This window comes from Erinaceus europaeus, chromosome 21 (genome assembly GCF_950295315.1).
Source record: "Erinaceus europaeus chromosome 21, mEriEur2.1, whole genome shotgun sequence".
Classification (NCBI taxonomy): Eukaryota; Metazoa; Chordata; class Mammalia; order Eulipotyphla; family Erinaceidae; genus Erinaceus; species Erinaceus europaeus.
The window spans coordinates 10,692,223-10,711,110 of NC_080182.1; the positions used below are offsets into that span (position 1 = coordinate 10,692,223).

The 18,888-nt window shown below is 47.7% G+C and overlaps 1 protein-coding gene across 6 annotated transcripts in view; it reads left to right on the plus strand.

Moving 5' to 3' along the window:
* The window catches only part of TRAK1 (trafficking kinesin protein 1), a 56,426-nt gene that overhangs the window by 28,154 nt on the left and 9,384 nt on the right, over positions 1–18,888 (plus strand). For 3 of the 6 annotated variants that reach the window (XM_060180364.1, XM_060180368.1, XM_060180365.1), the window contains 2 exons: positions 1,361–1,671; positions 11,215–11,553. In XM_060180364.1, coding sequence (XP_060036347.1) covers positions 1,361–1,671; positions 11,215–11,553 — 650 coding nt within the window. The remainder of the gene's footprint in view (positions 1–1,360; positions 1,672–11,214; positions 11,554–18,888) is intronic. The other 3 variants (XM_060180366.1, XM_060180369.1, XM_060180367.1) reach the window with 2 other exon arrangements.

Below are 18,888 nucleotides of genomic sequence, written 5' to 3' on the forward strand. Positions count from 1 at the left end.
GCAGGGGAGTTGCTTCACAGGCGGTGAAGCAGGTCTGCAGGTGTCTGTCTTTCTCTCCCCCTCTGTCTTCCCCTCCTCTCTCCATTTCTCTCTGTCCTATCCAACAACAACATCAATAAAAACAAGGGCAACGAAAGGGAATAAATAAATATTTTAAAAAAAGGAAAAAAGAAGAAGAAAAGAAAATGGTTCTTTTGACTGATGGTCAGAGGAAGCTCGGGTCAGTTGTGCTCAGGACTGTTATTTTGAGAAGGGAAGAGAAATGCCCTTCAAGCCAACTGCCTGTCTTTTCAAACACTAGGAACTTACAGATTGCTGCTTTAAGGCTCAAGGGGCTGGAGTTTATAGCGGGACTGGATTCTGCATAGTGTGTTCCTTCTGAGGACTTTCCCATCATTCCCAAGAGGAAGTTAGTGGTTCTGAGCAGGCATTTTTTTCTTCTTCTTGTTTAAAAAAATTTATTTAGATAGAAGTAGGGAGAAACTAAGAAGGGAGGGGGAGATAGAGAGGGAAAGAGACAAAGAGACACCTGCAGCCCTGCTTTACCGCTCATGAAGCTTCCCCCTGCAGTGGGGGCAGGGCCTTGAACTCGCATCCTTGTGCACTGAAATATGTGGACTTAACCAGGTGCCCAACCACCTGGCCCCTAGGCATTTTTTTTTTTTTTTTGCTTCCAGGGTTACTGCTGGGGCTCAGTGCCAGCACTATGAATCCTCTGCTCCTGGAGGCCATTTTCCCCATGTTTTGCCCTTGTTATTACTGTTGTTGTTGTTGTTGTTGTTGTTGTTGGATAGGTCAGAGAGAAATGGAGAGAGGAGGGGAAGACAAAGAGGGGGAGAGAAAGACAGACACCTGCAGACCTGCTTCACCGGCGTTGAAATGACCCCTTATGGGTGGGGAGCGGGGGGCTCGAACTGGGATCCTTGAGCTAGCTGGTCCTTGAGCTTGGTACCACGTGCGCTGAACCTGCTGCACTACCGCCTGGCCCCTGGCCCCAGTCATTTTTTTAAATTAGTGATTCAATAAAGATTTACAAAATCACATGCTAACAGGGATCTAATCTCGCACCGTTCCACCACCAGACGTCTAAATCGCCAGCCCTCTAGCAGCAGCTACAGCAGTTCTCCTGTGGTTGCAGATATGGGCTCACGATTTTCCCTACGACTGTCTGTCTCTATTTGTATATGATCTGAGCAGGCATCTGTCTCCACTTTACCCAGACTTCACCTCTGTGCTTCGTTTAACTAGAAAATCCTGCAGTCCAGCGCCGCCTGCTGCGCACAGTGGTCAGAGTGTGTGCTGTGCAGTGTGTCTCCTCCTGGATATTTATTCTGTGCTCACCTTCTTCCGCTCCTTCTAGGCACTGCAAGAAGCCAGGGACACCAGGCACCCCGGGCTCCCATGACTTGGAGACGGCCCTGAGGCGGCTTTCCCTGCGCCGGGAGAATTACCTCTCCGAGAGGAGGTTCTTCGAGGAGGAGCAGGAGAGGAAGCTCCGCGAGCTGGCGGAGAAGGGCGAGCTGCTGAGTGGCGGCTCCCTCACGCCCACGGAGAGCATCATGTCCCTGGGCACGCACTCCCGCTTCTCCGAGTTCACGGGCTTCTCGGGCATGTCCTTCAGCACTCGCTCCTACCTGCCTGAGAAGCTGCAGATTGTGAAGCCGCTGGAAGGTGATCACAAGGGGCCTCGGCCTCTCTCTGTCCTTCTCAGCGACTCCCTGTGGGCCCTGATCCACCACCGCAGAGCAGGAAACCTCTGTAACACCTACTCCTTTTTCTTTAGAGACAGTCACCCGCGTTGCTGGTTCGAGTTTCTCTGAGGGGAGCTCCCCACAGGTCTCCCTCCATGTGGCCCCAGTCAGATTTGGAAGCACACATACCAGCATCCCCACTAATCTCCGCCAGATAAGCCAAAGAGCCTGCAGCTCCTGGTGTTCTAGTTCTTTCTTTGTGCGTTTAGAGACTTAGAAATAAAACTCTTTTTTTTTCCCCTTAGGGGCAGAGGCACTGCTAACATACTTGAGAATTAATTAAATGGTGCCTGGAGCTATGAGTGTGCTCAGAATTAGCACTTACCTCAGAATGTGGGCTAACAAGGGCTGCCAAACCAACTCTAAGATGCTCTTTAAGAAAATATATATATATATGGCATGTTGAAAGCAGCTTCTGGGCCATACCTGGTTCACTTTGTACTACAGAGGCAGAGGACTGTCTTCCCAGCCAGTGTGCTGAACATGACCCCCAATTCCCATCATTCTGTGGAGGCAAGCGAGTCTTATGTTTAAGTCCACCTTGTTGATAGGAGAGACACCCCAGATGACTCAACTCAGGAAAAAGGGTGCCCTTCTCCCTGCCCTTCGCACCAGGCATCAGCAAAGATCACAGCCTGCTAGGAGTGACCAGCTGTGAGCACTTTTCTTTCCTCTTTCTTTGTAGTATTATCATTATTATTTTCATTTGGAGATCCCTATGAGTCTGAAAAGGTATTTCAGAAGTCTGTATCACATCACTGATGCCAAACCTGAATTTCTACCCGGATGATACTCCGTTTTTTTAAGTCCTCAGGCATCAGAAGCCATTTTTGACATTTATTCCTAGTGGCCCCCTACCCCCAGGTTCATCCACAAGGAGACTGTTTTATCATGATGTATCCCCAGCAGGTCCTTGAATAGAGTCGTCTCATTCAATGTCATTTGTTATGTTGTGGATGAGGATGAGGATGAGGATGAGCTCAGTTCCCTGCCAGGCCCACTGTCTGTGTGGGGCTTGGCTGTTCTCTCCATGCCTGCCCCCTCACCCCAGAGGTGTGCACATTGTTGACATGTCTCGATTGACCGAGTTGTGTCAGTGACTGTGAGTGTGTGTGTGTGTGTGTGTGTGTTCAGGAAGGGTAACCAGTCCAGAGTTGCTTTCTGCCTTATACCCTGAGCTTCTAAGATAGGCTCCAGCTGCCATAACCTGGACTGAAATAAGCTAAGCAAGTTGGAAAATGAATGAGTGAATGAGTGAGTGAATGCACAAGCAAACAAATACAATGTATTACTATTCAGTTTGGGAGATTTTTGTTGAGAAGTTTGGTGTGTTTTTATGATCAGAAAAATGCCTTAAGGAACTTGAGTCCTGTTTTTGTCAATTGAACAATGGCAAAATTGTCTTCATTTATACCCTGTTTTGCTGAAAAATGCAGTTTTAAACCTAGTCACAATGCCTTACTGACTATCTGCTCTTATACTTAAGAAGAATACAGTCGGGAGTTGGGCAGTAGCACAGTGGGTTAAGCGTACATGGCGCAAGGCGCAAAGCACAAGGACCAGTGGAAGGGTCCCGGTTCAAGGCCCCGGCTCCCCATCTGCAGGGGAGTCGCTTCACAGGCGGTGAAGCAGGTCTGCAGGTGTCTGTCTTTCTCTCCTCCTCTCTTCCCTGTCTTCCCTTCCTCTCTCCATTTCTCTCTATATCCTATCTAACAATGAAGACATCAATAACAACAATAATAACTACAACAATAAAAAAGGGCAACAAAAAGGGAAAATAAATAAATATTTTATAAAAAAAAAAAAAAAAGAAGAAGAATACAGTCAGGTCCCCCTACAGCATGCATCTACAGTGAGTTGGAGGCACTGTCAGCCAGACTGAGAATGTGTGTTCTAGATGAGGTGGTGTCGGTGCAGACTCGAGATGTTTGCTAGGCCCCATATTCTCTAAAGGAAGGACGAGAGTGGGTCAGCACTCTCTTTTGTTCATGATCATCTTTTATTGTATAATTTCTTCTTTGATTTCAGAAAAGGGCTGCCCCATTCTTTTTTTTTAATTGTTATTCAGTTGTAAGCTTGGTGATTGTTTTCTGACCTACAGTTAATGTCTGTTTTTCTTTCAATAAAATCTTCCATTTCTGCAATTTTACTTTCTGCCTTTTTTTTTCCCCCTTTTTTCTCCCTCGCCTGAGATCATTGGAAGTTATCATTTGTATCTTGTCTGCTTTCTATATTTGATTTTGTGTTTCATGTAAAATCATCTAGGAATGTTTTTTGATTCAGTTTCCAAGCATATTATGGGATGAAATTTTCTGAAAACCAGTTCATCTTTTTTTTTTTTTTATTTTGTGATGAGTTGTACTTTTGTCAAAGGTTAATTGCAAAGAGGAAATTCCATTAGCTGTTCTAAGTAGACTCCATCTCTAGTACCCTGCTCACTGGGAAGCTGAGGCATGACCATTCAGAAGTCATATCTTAGCCCATTCTCTTGATTGAGAGACCCCTCTGGCTCAGTTCGCAATCTTCTGGCTTCTTAGCTGTTTAAAATCCGACCTGCATTTCCTCTTCTGCTCCTCTCCACAATTATTTCTTGTGTTGCTAAGCTTAGTTTGGTTGCAAGTCTGCCTGATGCCAGGCTCAGGACAGCTCTCATTGGGACTTTGTATCCGTCAACTGAGTCCTGTTTTCCCTACTTGTGAAACAGGGCCATAATAACCCTGCCATACAAGACTGCAGCAAGGACGAACACTGTCAGGTGTGTTTTTGTACTGTGCCTGCCACCTGGTAGATAACTTATGCTAACTTATGCCTAAACTAGCCCCTTCTGCTGTAGTTCCTGTCTGAACAGTGGCCTGGCCAGCACTGTGCTGGGCTCTCGTGCTTAGATCAGCCCTTCTCATGGGCCCAGTGAGAAGCTGACAGGATTCCTCTGAGCTCCGGCAGCCCAGGGAGTGAGTCCCTCGGAGAGTGTTGGCTGGGATCATAGCTTAACCAACAGGCAATCTGCGTCTTCATCTACGTCTCCTTTACCTCTCTAATTAGCCGTGCAAGCTGCTTATTAGTGTCAGCCAAAACAGCTGGACCAGGTGTTTAAGAATGCTAGCACGCTGTCTCCTCATCTTACCTTACTTGTTTTAAGCGGGTGCAAAACAAACAGAACATTCAGACTAGAAAGAGATAGGCCTGTGCTGGAAAGCTGAATCAAGCAGTACTTTCCCCTAGCACGTGCCTTCTCCTTTCTGATTAACTATAGCAAGAGGGCGCGTCCAGATAAACAAGTGAGTATATGATTGGGGGAAACCTGTCCTTCCAAACTGCATTATGCTGCACACTTAACTGTTAAGCTCAGGTACTTCTCTGGCATAAAGGGAATGATTTCCTTCTACTTAAATGATGTGAAAACCTTTTAGGGAGAACAGGAGGGCAGGGGAAAAAAAAAACAAGCAGAGGCAAGTGGACAATGCCCCTAATGTCTCTCCCCTCTCTGGCCACACCCCTGTTCCCTAAGGACTCTTTTCCTGCTGCCAGCTAGGCCTGGAGGTCACTCTTCTCTGCCCTGCTGCCTGACTCCGCCCGGCTTCCTCTGTATTGGGAGGAGCTGGTGGAAAAGGAAGGTGGGTGACAGTGAAGGGAGTGTCCTGCTCAGTGCTTGGCAAAGGCCTAAGGTAGGAGGGGGGGTGGGAAAGAGGCAACAGGGCCTCTGACTGCGAGGTGATTTGTGTTAGCTTTCTGATCCAGATGCTGTCTCGTATGAAAGGAAGGTTTTCAGGCAGGCCCTGGGTCCAGGCATAATTCTTCTTATTCAAAAATATTTATTTTCTTTTTGTTACCCTTGCTGTTTTTATTGTTGTTGTTGTTATTGCTGTCGTCTTTGTTAGATAGGACAGAGAGAAATGGAGAAAGAAGGGGAAGACAGAGAAGGGCAGAGAAAGACACCTGCAGACCTGCTTCACTGCTTGTGAAGCAACACCCCCCCCCCCCCCCCGCAGGTAGGGAGCCGGGGGCTCAAATCGGGATCCTTACACCGGTCTTTGTGCTTTGCGTCCACGTGCACTTAACCCGCTGCGCTGACTCCCTCAAGCATAATTCTTTTTTTTTTTTAATTTTTAATTTAATTTTATATTTATTTATTTATTCCCTTTTGTTGCCCTTGTTGTTTTATTGTTGTAGTTATTGATGTCGTCGTTGTTGGATAGGACAGAGAGAAATGGAGAGAGGAGGGGAAGACAGAGAGGGGGAGAGAAAGACAGACACCTGCAGACCTGCTTCACCGCCTGTGAAGCGACTCCCCTGCAGGTGGGGAGCCAGGGCTCGAACCGGGATCCTTATGCCAGTCCTTGTGCTTTGTGCCACCTGCACTTAACCCGCTGAGCTACAGCCCGACTCCCTCAAGCATAATTCTTACAGGAGATTATGTAGACATTGGAAGACGTGGAGGGGAGGTGGGGTGTGAGGTCTGGAACCCCAGAACTGGCCAGAAGTGAAGACATTCTAGCAGCCCCACTGTACAACACACGTCCAATAGTCAGGTGTCAGGTGGCTTTACCGCCCTCGCTCTGGCTGAAGAGAACACATAGCTGCGTGAGGCTTAGTGCTGCCCGGGTGCCCTGCTGACCTGAGTGCCAGGGCCTGCGAGGCCTCCTCTTCACTGGCTGAGCGGCAGCCTGTACTGTCCAGAGATGGGCACTGGAGCCAGCCTGGGCTTTAGCTCAGACCGGCCCCTCACCAGGTGTGCCACTCATTTCTTGGAGGCTACTTGACCTCCTGGTGCTCAGCCCCTTATCTGTACCGGGGGGGGGGGGGGGGGAGGGGGGGAAGGGTCCACATGAAGGTCACATGAGTCAGTAAATGTAGGCCTCCTGGAAGAGTGTCTGGCAAGAAGTAGGTGAAGTTCTCAGGAAGTCTGGGTGATCTTAGAGATTAACTAATGCTGAGACATGGGGTGGAAAGTCCACATGCATTTCGGGATAACATTTCAGTGGTGATGGCCTTGGCCATGCGTCTTCGGTGAACACAACTCAGCCCTTTGCCTCTGTAACCTGTAACCCTGGCGTCAGTCTTTTATAGTCCCCATTCTCTCTCGTGCCTGGCTTGGGAAGAGACAGAGCAGCCTGCTCAACAGCTGGGGGTGGGGCAAAGGGGGAAGGTCAAGGCCCATGGGCCCTGTAGTCTCACTGAATTCTTTCCCATTTGAGATGTCTCAGACCTCCTTCAGAAGCATCAGAGTGTGAATGCTGCTTCTTTTTAAAAATATTTTATTTATTTTATTTAAGAGAGAGGACTGCAAGCACTGTTTCACCATTCATGAAGCTTCCTTCCTGGAGGTGAGGAACTGGGACTTGGACCTGGGTCCTTGTGCTTGGTAATATGTGCACTACCAGATAAACCACTGTCCCACCCTAGGTCAACTCTTCTTGACATTAGTTTCTAGTGTCGGCTTCTCCTTCCAAAACTGGAGGTAATGTGGCCATTTCTCAATCTCTCTCTCTCTCTCTCTCTCTCACACACACACACACACACACACACACACCAGTATCTTCCTTGTTGCCAGAATTGTCTGTGCTTCCAGTGAATGTTTGAACATGGAGTCTTTTATGTATCATGAATGAGGATCCCTAAGACTAGCACAAGGAGTCTTGTCAGCAAGAATGTCTATCTCCCGCCCACCCCACCCCCCGTTTATGCTTTGTCCCTGGACTTAAAGAATGAAATGTCAGTGTCTTTGCTTATTTTCAGACCTGAGGTTTTTAGAGTAACATTACTGAATAAGCCTGGCCTCTGGCACCAAATCCTTGCTTTGTCACTACTGATTTCAGTTTGTAAAATGACCTCAATTCCCTCATTCTGAAAGCGTGCGCAGTCATGACCTCCGTGAAGATGTGAACAGAGACTAGATATACTATGTGTGATTCTGTTTCGCAGGCAGGTCTCAGTGTAAAGTGGCTCTTTTAAAAAATATATTTTTATTATCTTTATTTATTGGATAGACAATCAAAAATCAAGAAGGGAGAGACAGAGACTTCACCACTTGCAAAAACACTTCACCCTGCAGATGGGGACAAGGGGCTCAAGCCTGGGTCCTTCCTTGTGCATGCTAACATGTCCACTCAACCAAGTGTGCCAACACCTGGCCTTGAGTTCTTTAAAATAAATCAATAAGTAAATAACTGATACTGTGGCGGCCAGGCCGCAGAAGAGCACATGCCTGGTTTCAGCATGGCCACAGAGCTCTGGCTTTACATCTGGTATCACTTACATAAGAGCACTCTTGAGAAAATCCACATCTGCCTTCAGGCTCTCACAACCTGGGAGTTAAGAACCACAGTCTGGGCACTGGGCATTTGGAGCCCGGTCCTTCTTTGCTGTAGGGAAACTCAGAGGATACACAGTCACGTGCCTGACTCTACCCACTAGAAGCCATTAGTAACCCCCACCCCCTTCCTTTACAGTTGTGACAAGCAAAAATGTCTTGAGAAGGGAGTCAGGTGGTAGCACAGCAACGGGTTAAGTGCATGTGACGCAAAGCACAAGCACCGGTGTAACGATCCCGGTTCGAGCCCCCGGCTCCCCACCTGCAGGGGAGTCGCTCGCTTCACAGGCGGTGAAGCAGGTCTGCAGGTGTCTATCTTTCTCTCCCCCTCTTTGTCTTTCCCTCCTCTCTCCATTTCTCTGTCCTGTCTAACAATGACACCATCAATAACAACAACAACAATAGTAACTACAACAATAAAACAACAAGGGCAACAAAAGAGAATGAATAAATCAATAAACATTTTTTTTAAAAAAAATGTCTTGAGAAACTGCCATATGTCCCCTGGTAGGGACACACAGTCAACCACCCTTCCTAGAGAACCATGACTCTTGTTGTGTCTTCCTACTTAAAATACGTGTGTGGTGCCCTCTGTCATTTTCGGTACCCCTCCATCAACTGATCTTTCTCCCTTCTTGGCACCTAGAAATACTTTGTTCACTCAAGTCGATCTGGATGAAGTCAGTTGCTACTGTATTTGTGTACTTTTGACCTGGGACCAACTCAGAGTTTAGGCATGCTTCTAGACATGTATTGGCAGCATTATGCAGGGTTTTTTTTTTCTCATTTAAGTGGATTTTTTTTTTAAATCAGAGTAATGCTCAGTTCTGGTTTATGGTGATGCCCAGGATTACACTGGGAATCTGGAAGCCTCGGGGAGGAAAGCCATTCTGAATGGTCCTTAAATGGGTTTGATGTTGCCCATTTCCAAAATTCTTTCAAGATTGCTGGGCTGACATTGTCCCACGAGAGGTCACTGCCCAGCAGTGTTTCGGAGGCCACCACACCTCACACTCACACTCCCACTAAGCTTGGTTCCTCACCTCTCACTTTCCATCCCCAGACCACATTCCCTGGCCCCACCACCCTCCCTTCCTCTCTCTTTTGTCTTGACTACAGAGCTACTGACTCCTTATCCCATGCTCCCTCTTTCAAAGACATTTTAATTGTAGGTTTATTTATTTTTATGTGAGATGCCCACAGCACTGCTCAGCTGTGGCCTATGTGGAACTAGTGACCTCAAACCCAGAGCCCCATGCATGCAGCCCTGTGCTGTACTGCTGGGACACCTCCCCAGCCCCAGCCCCACTTCCTGGCCTTCTGCAGGACATCCTGGTGGCCTAGAGGGGTTCTCACTCCCCCAACAGAAAACTGGCCACTCTCTGGGAGTCTGTACGGAAGGCTCTTGCTCATCCTTGCTCATGAGCCTCTCTCTCTCTCTCTCTCTTTTTAATATTTATTTCCTTTTTGTTGCCCTTGTTTTTATTCTTGTTATAGTTATTGTTGGTGATGTTGTCATTGTTGGATAGGACAGAGAGAAATGGAGAGAGGAGGGGAAGACAGAGAAGGGGAGAGAAAGACAGACACCTGCAGACCTGCTTCATTGCCTGTGAAGTGACTCCCCTGCAGGTGGGGAGCCAGGGGCTCGAACCGGGATCCTTATGCTGGTCCTTGCGCTTTGCGCCACGTGCGCTTAACCCGCTGCTACACTACTGCCCGACTCCCCACAAGCCTTTCTTGTGTTCCTTTGTGTGACCAACTTGCTTAGCTGTAGAACAAATGGGACTAGAACTCACAGAGCTGGGAGGCACACACCACCACAGCAGGCCCACCAGGGGTATTGGTGCTCCCAGGGGGGCAGAGGGTCAGGCAGGCAGATCCCAGCAGGTAGCAGATAGCAGGAACTCTGAGGTAGCCTCCAGTCCCTGCCCTTCTCTGCCCAGCTTCCCCGAGCTCACTGGTCTCAGAAGCCTTTCTTTGCAGACTATCTGCTGCCCTAAGGCTCTGGGACTCACCAGGTATCATTACATACCTGGCACCATGTCCTCTGAGTCCCAGAGTCTGATGTCACCAAGGAGATTGGCTCTTCTGCTTCAGACCTCTGTGTTCTGTAGCCATTAGCTCTCTCCAGACCCACGTTGTTTCTGAATTTCTGACAGAAGGCAGAAATCCCAGGTGGAGGGACAGTGCCACGCCTACTCCTTGCCTGTCTGTGCTCCCGAGGGTGCTTTTGGCCTTTCTTTTGCTGGGGCTGATATCATATGGTCCTATTCTGGCTTCTGCTCTGGCTTCCCTGCCCCCAGACTGTGTGCTCCACTCATGCTGGGTAGTCCACACACACACACCCCTGCCACCGGCCCTTTGTGCCTATTTTTATCTCCTCTGTGTCTGAAGCAACTATATGATGAATCTGGGGCCTGACCAGAGTTGATTAATATAGTTTGGCACCAAACATCCTAGGTACAGAGTGTGCATAAAATCAAGAAATTTTTAGTCTTTAAACGTTAACTTGAGGGCTCACCAGTTAGGGCATTTGTCTTGGCTTGGTCCAGGGTCAGGACCTACACCACATGGGGGGGTGCCCTAGCCCTGGGGGAGACTCGGATGCTGTGCTTTTCCTCTCTTTCTGTGGTTTCCCTGTGTGTGTGTGTGTGTGTGTGTGTGTGTGTGTGTGTGTGTGTGTGTCCCTGTGGTGTCTCTCTCTATGAGCCCGCCTGTGGTTTCCCTCTCTCTCTTTCTCTGTGTCCCCTTTGGTCCCCCACTCTCTTTCTCTGCCCCCTGTGGTTTCCCTCTCTCTCTCTTTCCCTCTATCTCTATGAGCCCCCTGTGGTTTCCCTCTCTCTCTATGTGCCCTCCCTCAATGAAAAAAAAACAACAACCCACGATTGGTGAGTTCATGCATGTACAAGACCCTAGCTCTGCAAATTATAAAGACAGTTTAACTTTTGGCTCCTTAAGTTGGTGAGGGTATTAGCTCCTTTCGCACAGGAGAAAGGACAAAAGCAGCCTCACAGATGGCCCCTTGCAAAGTCCACTGTGGAGCCTAGGGCGTGCTGGGTTCCTGCTCCCCGCTTTGTGGGTGGTGACGGCATCAGCTTTCCCGCCATCCTAACCTCTTTCTCCCTGCCTCCTTCCCGCTCTTTCTCCTGCAAGGTTCTGCCACCCTTCACCACTGGCAGCAGTTGGCCCAGCCTCACCTGGGGGGCATCCTGGACCCCCGACCCGGTGTGGTCACCAAGGGCTTCCGGCCACTGGACGTTGACCTGGATGAAGTCTACTGCCTTAACGACTTTGAGGAAGATGACACAGGTGACCATATTTCCCTCCCGGGCCTAGCTACCTCCACGCCAGTTCAGCACCCAGAGACCTCAGGTGAGAGGTCCCGAGCACGTGTGACTGTCTCAGGCAGCAGAAGTTCCCCGAGCCAACCTCAGGCTTGTCCAGAGGAGATGCAGGAACCGCCAGCGGCCACTGAGGAGGAGGAGGGGTCTGGTGAGGGCACCACGATAAGTCCTGTAATCCTGGCACCCTTACCAGAGGCAGAGTTCTGGGCCATTCACACCTCTGTTCTGGGCACCATCTGTAGTGGTTCTCTGTCTGTAGCTTCTGCTCGTTTGTGTGGGTGATGATTAAATCGTTTCCTTTTTTTTTTCTTAAATATAGTCTTACGCCTCCTCTTTGTAACAAATGGGTGAAACTCCCTGCCCATCTTAGAGGTGCATGGCCCAGTGGAGGACTGTTAAAGTTGGGAACAGGAAAGGCTGCTAAAAACAAAGGGGAAAAAAGTAGATTTGGACCCCCTCACTCCATCAGCTCTCCTCTTCCTGTTATGAGTCTTGCTCCACGTTGAAAAGTGGGGTTTCCGCTGAGCTGAGCTGGGCTGGGCTGGGCTGGACTGGGCCGGCAGGGCCGGGCCGGGCTGGGTTGTTCAGCAGGAATATAAGAGCCTTTCCACAAGCAGTATTGGGAAGGAAGTTCAAGAAGTGTTCAGGATTTCAGACAACACCGAATAGATCAGTCTTTACTTTTTTTCTTTTTAAAAATTATTGATTGGGAGTCGGGCAGTAGTGCAGTGGGTTAAGCGCACGTGGCGCAAAGCGCAAGGACTGGCTTAAGGATCCCGTTTCGAGCCCCCGGCTCCCCACCTGCAGGGGAGTTGCTTCACAGCTGGTGAAGCAGGTCTGCAGGTGTCTGTCTTTCTTTCCCCCTCTCTGTCTTCCCCTCCTCTCTCCCTTTCTCTCTGTCCTATCCAACAACAACATCAATAACAACAATAATAACAACAACAATAAAACAAGGGCAACAAAAGGGAAAATAAATATAAAAAATTAAAAAATAATAACAATAATAACTACAACAATAAAACAGCAAGGGCAACAAAAGGGAATAAATAAAATATAAAAAAAATAAAATAGTTTTTTAAATTACTGATTATGGGAGAGGGAGTGGGAAGGGGAAGAGAGGGAGAGAAAGCGGGGTCCCAGAGTATCACTACAGTACATATGGTAGTGGGCATTGAACCCAGGACCTCATGCTTGATAATAACAGAGCTTCATATACTGCACTTTTTTTTTGCTTTTTTTAACTTGATGAAAATGATTTTCCTTCCAATTTACACATGTAGCCAAAGTGAATGTTGGTGAAGTGCTTTAGCAGTGCTCTTGAACCAAAGGAACCCTAAGAGGATATCGGTAAACTCTTCCCAAAAGAGAGGACTGGATGAATCTATAGAAACTCTCTGGCCAACCTCCCCCCACCACCACCACCTGTGCCCAGCAGGCAGTGAGCTTGCAGAATTACTCACATCCTGGGGACTAGCTTTGAGCCCCAAGGATCCCCAGTCATGTGACTACTCTTGTTTTTAAAATATTTATTTATTATATATTCCCTTTTGTTGCCCTTGTTGTTTTATTGTTGTAGTTATTATTGATGTCATCATTGTTAGATAAGACAGAGAGAAATGGAGAGAGGAGGGGAAGACAGAGAGGGGGAGAAAAAGACAGACACCTGCAGACCTGCTTCACCGTCTGTGAAGTGACTCCCCTGCAGGTGGGGAGCCGGGGCTCCAACCGGGATCCTTACGCTGGTCCTTGAGCTTTGCGCCACGTGCGCTTAACCCGCTGTGCTACCGCCCGACTCCCATGTGATTACTCTTTGCCCCAGATTTCCAGAGTCTCACCTTGCTTGTGCTGAGCTGAGCGTGAAGGGGAAAGAGCCAGCAAGTGCTCTCATTAACCAGTGCTGTCATGCTAATGACATTATTATTTTTTAAATATTCCTTTTTTCTTTTGTCTCTAGGGTTATTGCTGGGGCTCGGTGCCTGCACCACGAATCCACTTCTTCTGGAGGCCATTTTCCCTCTTTTTATTGCCCTTGTTGTTTTATTGTTGTTGTGCTTATTATTATTGTCATTGTTGGATAGGACAGAGAAATAGAGAGAGGAGGGGAAGACAGAGAGGGGGAGAGAAAGACATCTGCAGACCTGCTTCACCACCTGTGAAGCAACGCCCCTGCAGGTGGGGAGCCGGGGTCTCAAACCGGGATCCTTACACCGGTCCTTGTGCTTTGCGCCACCTGCACTTTACCCGCTGCGCTACCGCCCGACTCCCACTCATGACATTCTGTGCCACCACGGTGGAGGCCAGGGCTGGATGACACTCCCCACAAGATACAGGGCAGAGAGAGATGATGATCTGGGTGGCTTCTCCCACAATTCAGATACCTGCAGTCAAACAGCTTTGAGATCAACTTTTTATTTTCTTTGACCTGAACCCAAGAGCTATCCACATGTAGAAGGGTGTCTAGATACTGTGTTGTGGTGTACCTGGTAAGGGCACTTAGTGCTAGGCAGAAGGGCTGTAGATTCCCCTGGCTCCCCAGCTACAGCGGGGACGTTTCACAATTGGTGAAGCAGGTCTGCAGGTGTCTCTCTTTCTCTCTCACTCTCTATCTACCCTTCCCCTCTCAATTTCTCTCTGTCCTGTGGCATAAAATAGGAAAGGAAAAAAAAAAAATGACTGCCAGGAGCTGTAGATTGCTAGTACCAGCACTGAGCTTCAGTGATAATCCTGGTGGCAATAAATAAGGTTTCTCACATAGGTTTATTTACAGATCAATATTTTTTTCAACAATTAAGTTATCAAGGGCCAGGGAGATAGCATAGTGATTATATACTAAAGACGTCTATGCCTGCAGCTCTGTTCACCTTAAGCCAGAGCTGAGCAGTGTTTCTGGTGAAAAACAAATGAGTAAGGGGTCGGACAGTAGGTTAAGCACAGATGGCACAAAGCACAAGGACCGGCGTAAGGATCCCGGTTTGAGCCCCCAGCTCCCCACCTACAGGGGAGTCGATTCACAGGCGGTGAAGCAGGTCTGCAGGTGTCTATCTTTCTCTCCCCCTCTCTATCTTCCCCATCTCTCTCCATTTCTCTCTGTCCTGTCCAACAACGAACAACATCAACAATGGCAATAATAGTAACCACAACAAGGCTACAACAACAAGGGCAACAAAAGGGGGAAAAATGGCCTCCAGGAGCAGTGGATTCATGGTGCAGGCACCGAGCCCAGTAACCCTGGAGGAAAAAAAAAAACAAAAAACAAAAACACAAATGAGTAAATAACTCACCAGATTGAGCTTGCAAAGGAATGTAATGTTTATTATTCAGTATCTGCACACGCTGAGAATCTCTGAGATCAAGAGGTGGCTTAGCAGGGAGCCAAAGAACTAGCAGGTTTGTGGTCCCAGGTTCAGTCCCCACACTGCGATGTCAGAACAGTGTCCTGGCCCTCTCCTTCTCCCTCTCCTTCTCCCTCTCCCTGCCTTTTTCTCTTCCTCTCCCTGCCTTTTTCTCTCCCTTGCCTTCTCCCTACCTCTCCCTCTCCTCTCTCTCTCCCACTCCTGCTCCCTGTCCTTCTCACTTTCCCTCCCTCCCTCTCTCTCAAAATTAAAGCTTGAAAGAAAAAGAAGCAGGTTTTTTTTTTCAGTGGCCCTGGACAGCACCATGTTGCCCTCTCCCCGTACCCTGAAGGTAGAGTAGGAGGGAATCACCCATCTTCAGGGAGTTCAGTTCATCAGATCAGCTGAAAATTTCCTTTGGAGACTGAGGGAGAAAGCAAAGACCAGACAGGAGAATGCCAAACCCTGGGTAGTATCTTTGCCACAAAGTCATGTTTATCACTTCCCTCCTCACACTCAAGCCTGTAGCAGACTCTTCCTAGCAGCTCTGTTTGAGGAGAGACCACAGGTGTGCAGTCAAAGCCTTACAGGGGTCAGGTAAAAAGTGTGTGGTCAAAAAGAACTACATAGGCTATGGAGGGCAGTTTTGGTTAAGTCTCCTCATTTCTGTGAGCGTTCTTTGGAGCTTGCTTTCCGGGTGAGAAGCATTTTGAAAGCTCAGGGCACAGAATAACTAGATTATTATTTCTCTCTGGGGAATGACAGGCCTACTTTGTTTCTTGGAATGTAAGAAACAAAGAAACCAACCAAATAAACAAATAAATCAACTCCAGAGGCCCAGACTTATCTGTAGACAGCTAAGCTTTAGCAGGAATGCTGTGTTGGGATTTATATTTGAGCTGAGCCAAGTCTTATCTTTTTCTCCTTCTCAATGTTGGGACTTTTTATTGTCACACAACACAATGCCAGGAGGAGTTATTCAGGAGAAATTTTTAAAAAATATTTATTTATTCATTCCCTTTTTGTTACTCTTGTTGTTTTATTGTTGTAGTTATTATTGTTGTTGTTGGATAGGACAGAGAGAAATGGAGAGAGGAGGGGAAGACAGAGAGGGGGAGAGAAAGACAGACACCTGCAGACCTGCTTCACGGCCTGTGAAGTGACTCCTACAGGTGAGGAGCTGGCGGCTCAAACTGGTCTCCTTAGGCTGGTCCTTGCTCTTTGCATCACATGCGTTTCAAAAGAAAATTTGCAGACAGAGGATATTAACCTTTTTTTTCTTCCCCTCAACTATTATGAAGAGAGGAAATTGAGAAGACTCATTATTAGGTACTTTTGCCTAAAGCCTGCTGTCCCTTGGAGAAAAAATGTGATTGCTGAAAAAAAAATTGATTCTATATTTTAATGTGTTATTGTGTCATCATGTGCTGGTATCTCTAATCCCATGTCTTTGCAAGCAGGGATCGTTCCACGTTATTACATTGTAAGTAGTTTAGATGATTAAAATGATTTGTTTCCACACATTTTAGATGATATTTTTACTTTCAGTGATACATTTGACTTAAATCTGTATAGAAATGCTCTCTGTCAGAACAATCTCCCTCTTGTACAGTTGGTGTTCTGAGTTGTAGGTGTTTGTGTCTAAGCAAGAGCTTAGCTCTGAGTGTGAGAATCAGAGATAAGTTGGTAGTTGATCAGTTGAATGCAGTTCATCTGAATTGTCTCGGACCCCTTGATCCTTAAAAGAGAGAAGGAGGAGTGGTTAAAGAAACATAGAGGAAAGTGAGGCCATTGGTTTTTCATATTCACCCACATGGGGGATATTTCAAGTGGGGACAGTGCTATGAAGTAGGCTCGTGTCAATCATGGTGTCCTGCCAGGTGACTGCCCTGTAGTGAAGCTGTGTCACAATGGGAACGACCCTAATTAGTAGGTCAAAATCATATTTGACCTTTGAAAATCTGAAATTCCAAACTCTGGTCTCCCAGGGGCAAAATCCAAGAATTCGCTTCTGTGACTTCCTTATCTGTTATATGTAGGTCCAATTTCTTCTCTGGAGCTATGACTGAACAAGGGAAGAGAGGGCTATGAGTTATGGAGGACAGAGCCAGACAGAAAGTTCAGGAAGCTGAGGTTCCTCCTGCTGGGTCTGGGCAGGGGACCGTTTGAACAAAGCTGAGACAGCCTGTACTGTGTTGTACTTTCAGCCCCATTGCTGGACGTAGGTGGGCTTGGAGGGAGAATTGGTTGTGGAATCCTGACAGTCGAAAGGGAAAGTCTGGCACGTGGGAGTCACAGTCCCTCAGTATAGGATATTTCCTTCTTGCGCCCTTGGCGTGAGCTGACGGCGAGTTCTCACTTTGATGGGCAGTTTTTCCATCCATCCCTGGTTCTGTCACAACCGTGGGAGGGTCAGGTAGCTGTCAACTGGGTGGGTGGTCTGCACATACCCCTTTGCATTTCACAGAGGCTCTGGAAGCTCTTCTGCCCTTGTATCTGACTCTAGATTAAACCACAGCAAAATCGACCAGCTCAGAAGGAAATATGAAAGAATGAGATACTTGACTCTACAAAACGAACAAACAGCATAGGGCAGTTTTGTTTAGACTTTCTTCCTAAGTGGGGCCTGGGTGCTAAGCACACTTATTACCATACACAGGGACCTGGGCTTGAGCCACCACCCATGGAGGTGTTTCACAAGTGTGCTATCTCCCTCTCCTCTCTCAATTTCTCTCTGTGCTATCTAGTAAAAAAAATAGAAAGAGAAAGGAAAAAAAAAAACTGCCTGGAGTTGTGGATTTATAGTGCTTGCACTGAACCCCAGCAATAATCCTAGTGACAAAAAAAAAAATCTTGAGCAAAGTCTGCTTGAAGCAACCTCCTTGTGAAAACCAGAGTCCCCCCAGCACCAGCACCCCAGCCTATGCTCTAAGAGAGGAGCCCCGAGGGAGCACAGGGTGGCAGGAGCTGTGGTTGGGTTGCTCAGGAGGGTCCAAAGCAAATAGCAACCTCCCTCCCCCAGCCTGTTGGTACCTGTCACTGAGGGCAAGGGGGCAAGTTTATTGGCATCCCAAAGACCCAAAGAGACTTAGCCTGCAACTTTTTCCTTTTTTGTTTTTAAATTTTTTCCCTTTTGTTGTCCTTGTTGTTTATCATTGTTGTTGTTGCTGTCGTTGTTGTTGGATAGGACAGAGAAATCGAGAGAAGAAGGGAAGACAGAGGGGGGAGAGAAAGACAGACACCTGCATCACCACCTGTGAAGTGAACCCCCTGCAGGTGGGGAGCTGGGGGCTTGAACCGGGATCCTGATGCTGGTCCTTGCACTTTGCACCATGTACACTTAACTCGCTGTGCCACTGCCCAGCTCCTATTTTGTTTTGTTTCGTTTCGTTTCTTTTTTTTTTTTTTTTTTTTTGCCTCCAGGGTTATCACTATGAATCCACTGCTCCTGGAGGCCATGCCCCCCCCCCCCCATTTTGTTGCCCTTGTTATTGTTGCCATGGCTGTTGTTGTTGGATAGGACAGAGAGAAATCTGAGAGGAGGGGAAGACAGAGAGGGGGAGAGACAAGACAGACACCTGCAGACCTACTTCACTGCCCATGAAGCGACCCCTCTGCAGGTGGGGAGCCAGGGACTCAAACTGGGATCCTTACGCCAGTCCTTGCGCAACACGTGTGCTTAACCCGCTGTGCCACCACCCAGCCCCCAGCCTGTGCCCTTTTTTTTCTCCATAAGATACCCAGGAGCCAACTGAATGGACTTCTTCCCTGCTCTAGATGCTGTAATCAGAGTATTAGTCTGTCAAAAGTGGGTTGTTCTCAGACAAAATAGAAGCAGCTCGTTGTAGTGAGAAGAACAGACTTTTAACTTTGCAGGAACTAAAAATAGACCTTGACATAGAACCAGCTAAAGCTCTAAAACCTGTAACAGAAACTGCCTGTAGGCCAGCATCTACACAGGGAACCCAGGTCCTTGCAGGGCTGCGGGGCCAGATATGGGCTGGCGTGAGGAAGGCTTAAGCAGAGAACAGGTCATCCAACCCATGTTAAGCCTGGAACTAAGAGCTAAAACAGTGCCATCTTATGACATGTGTAGTGTTAAAAATCACTTTCATCTTTTTTAAAAAATCACTGCTATAACTACTATTCTT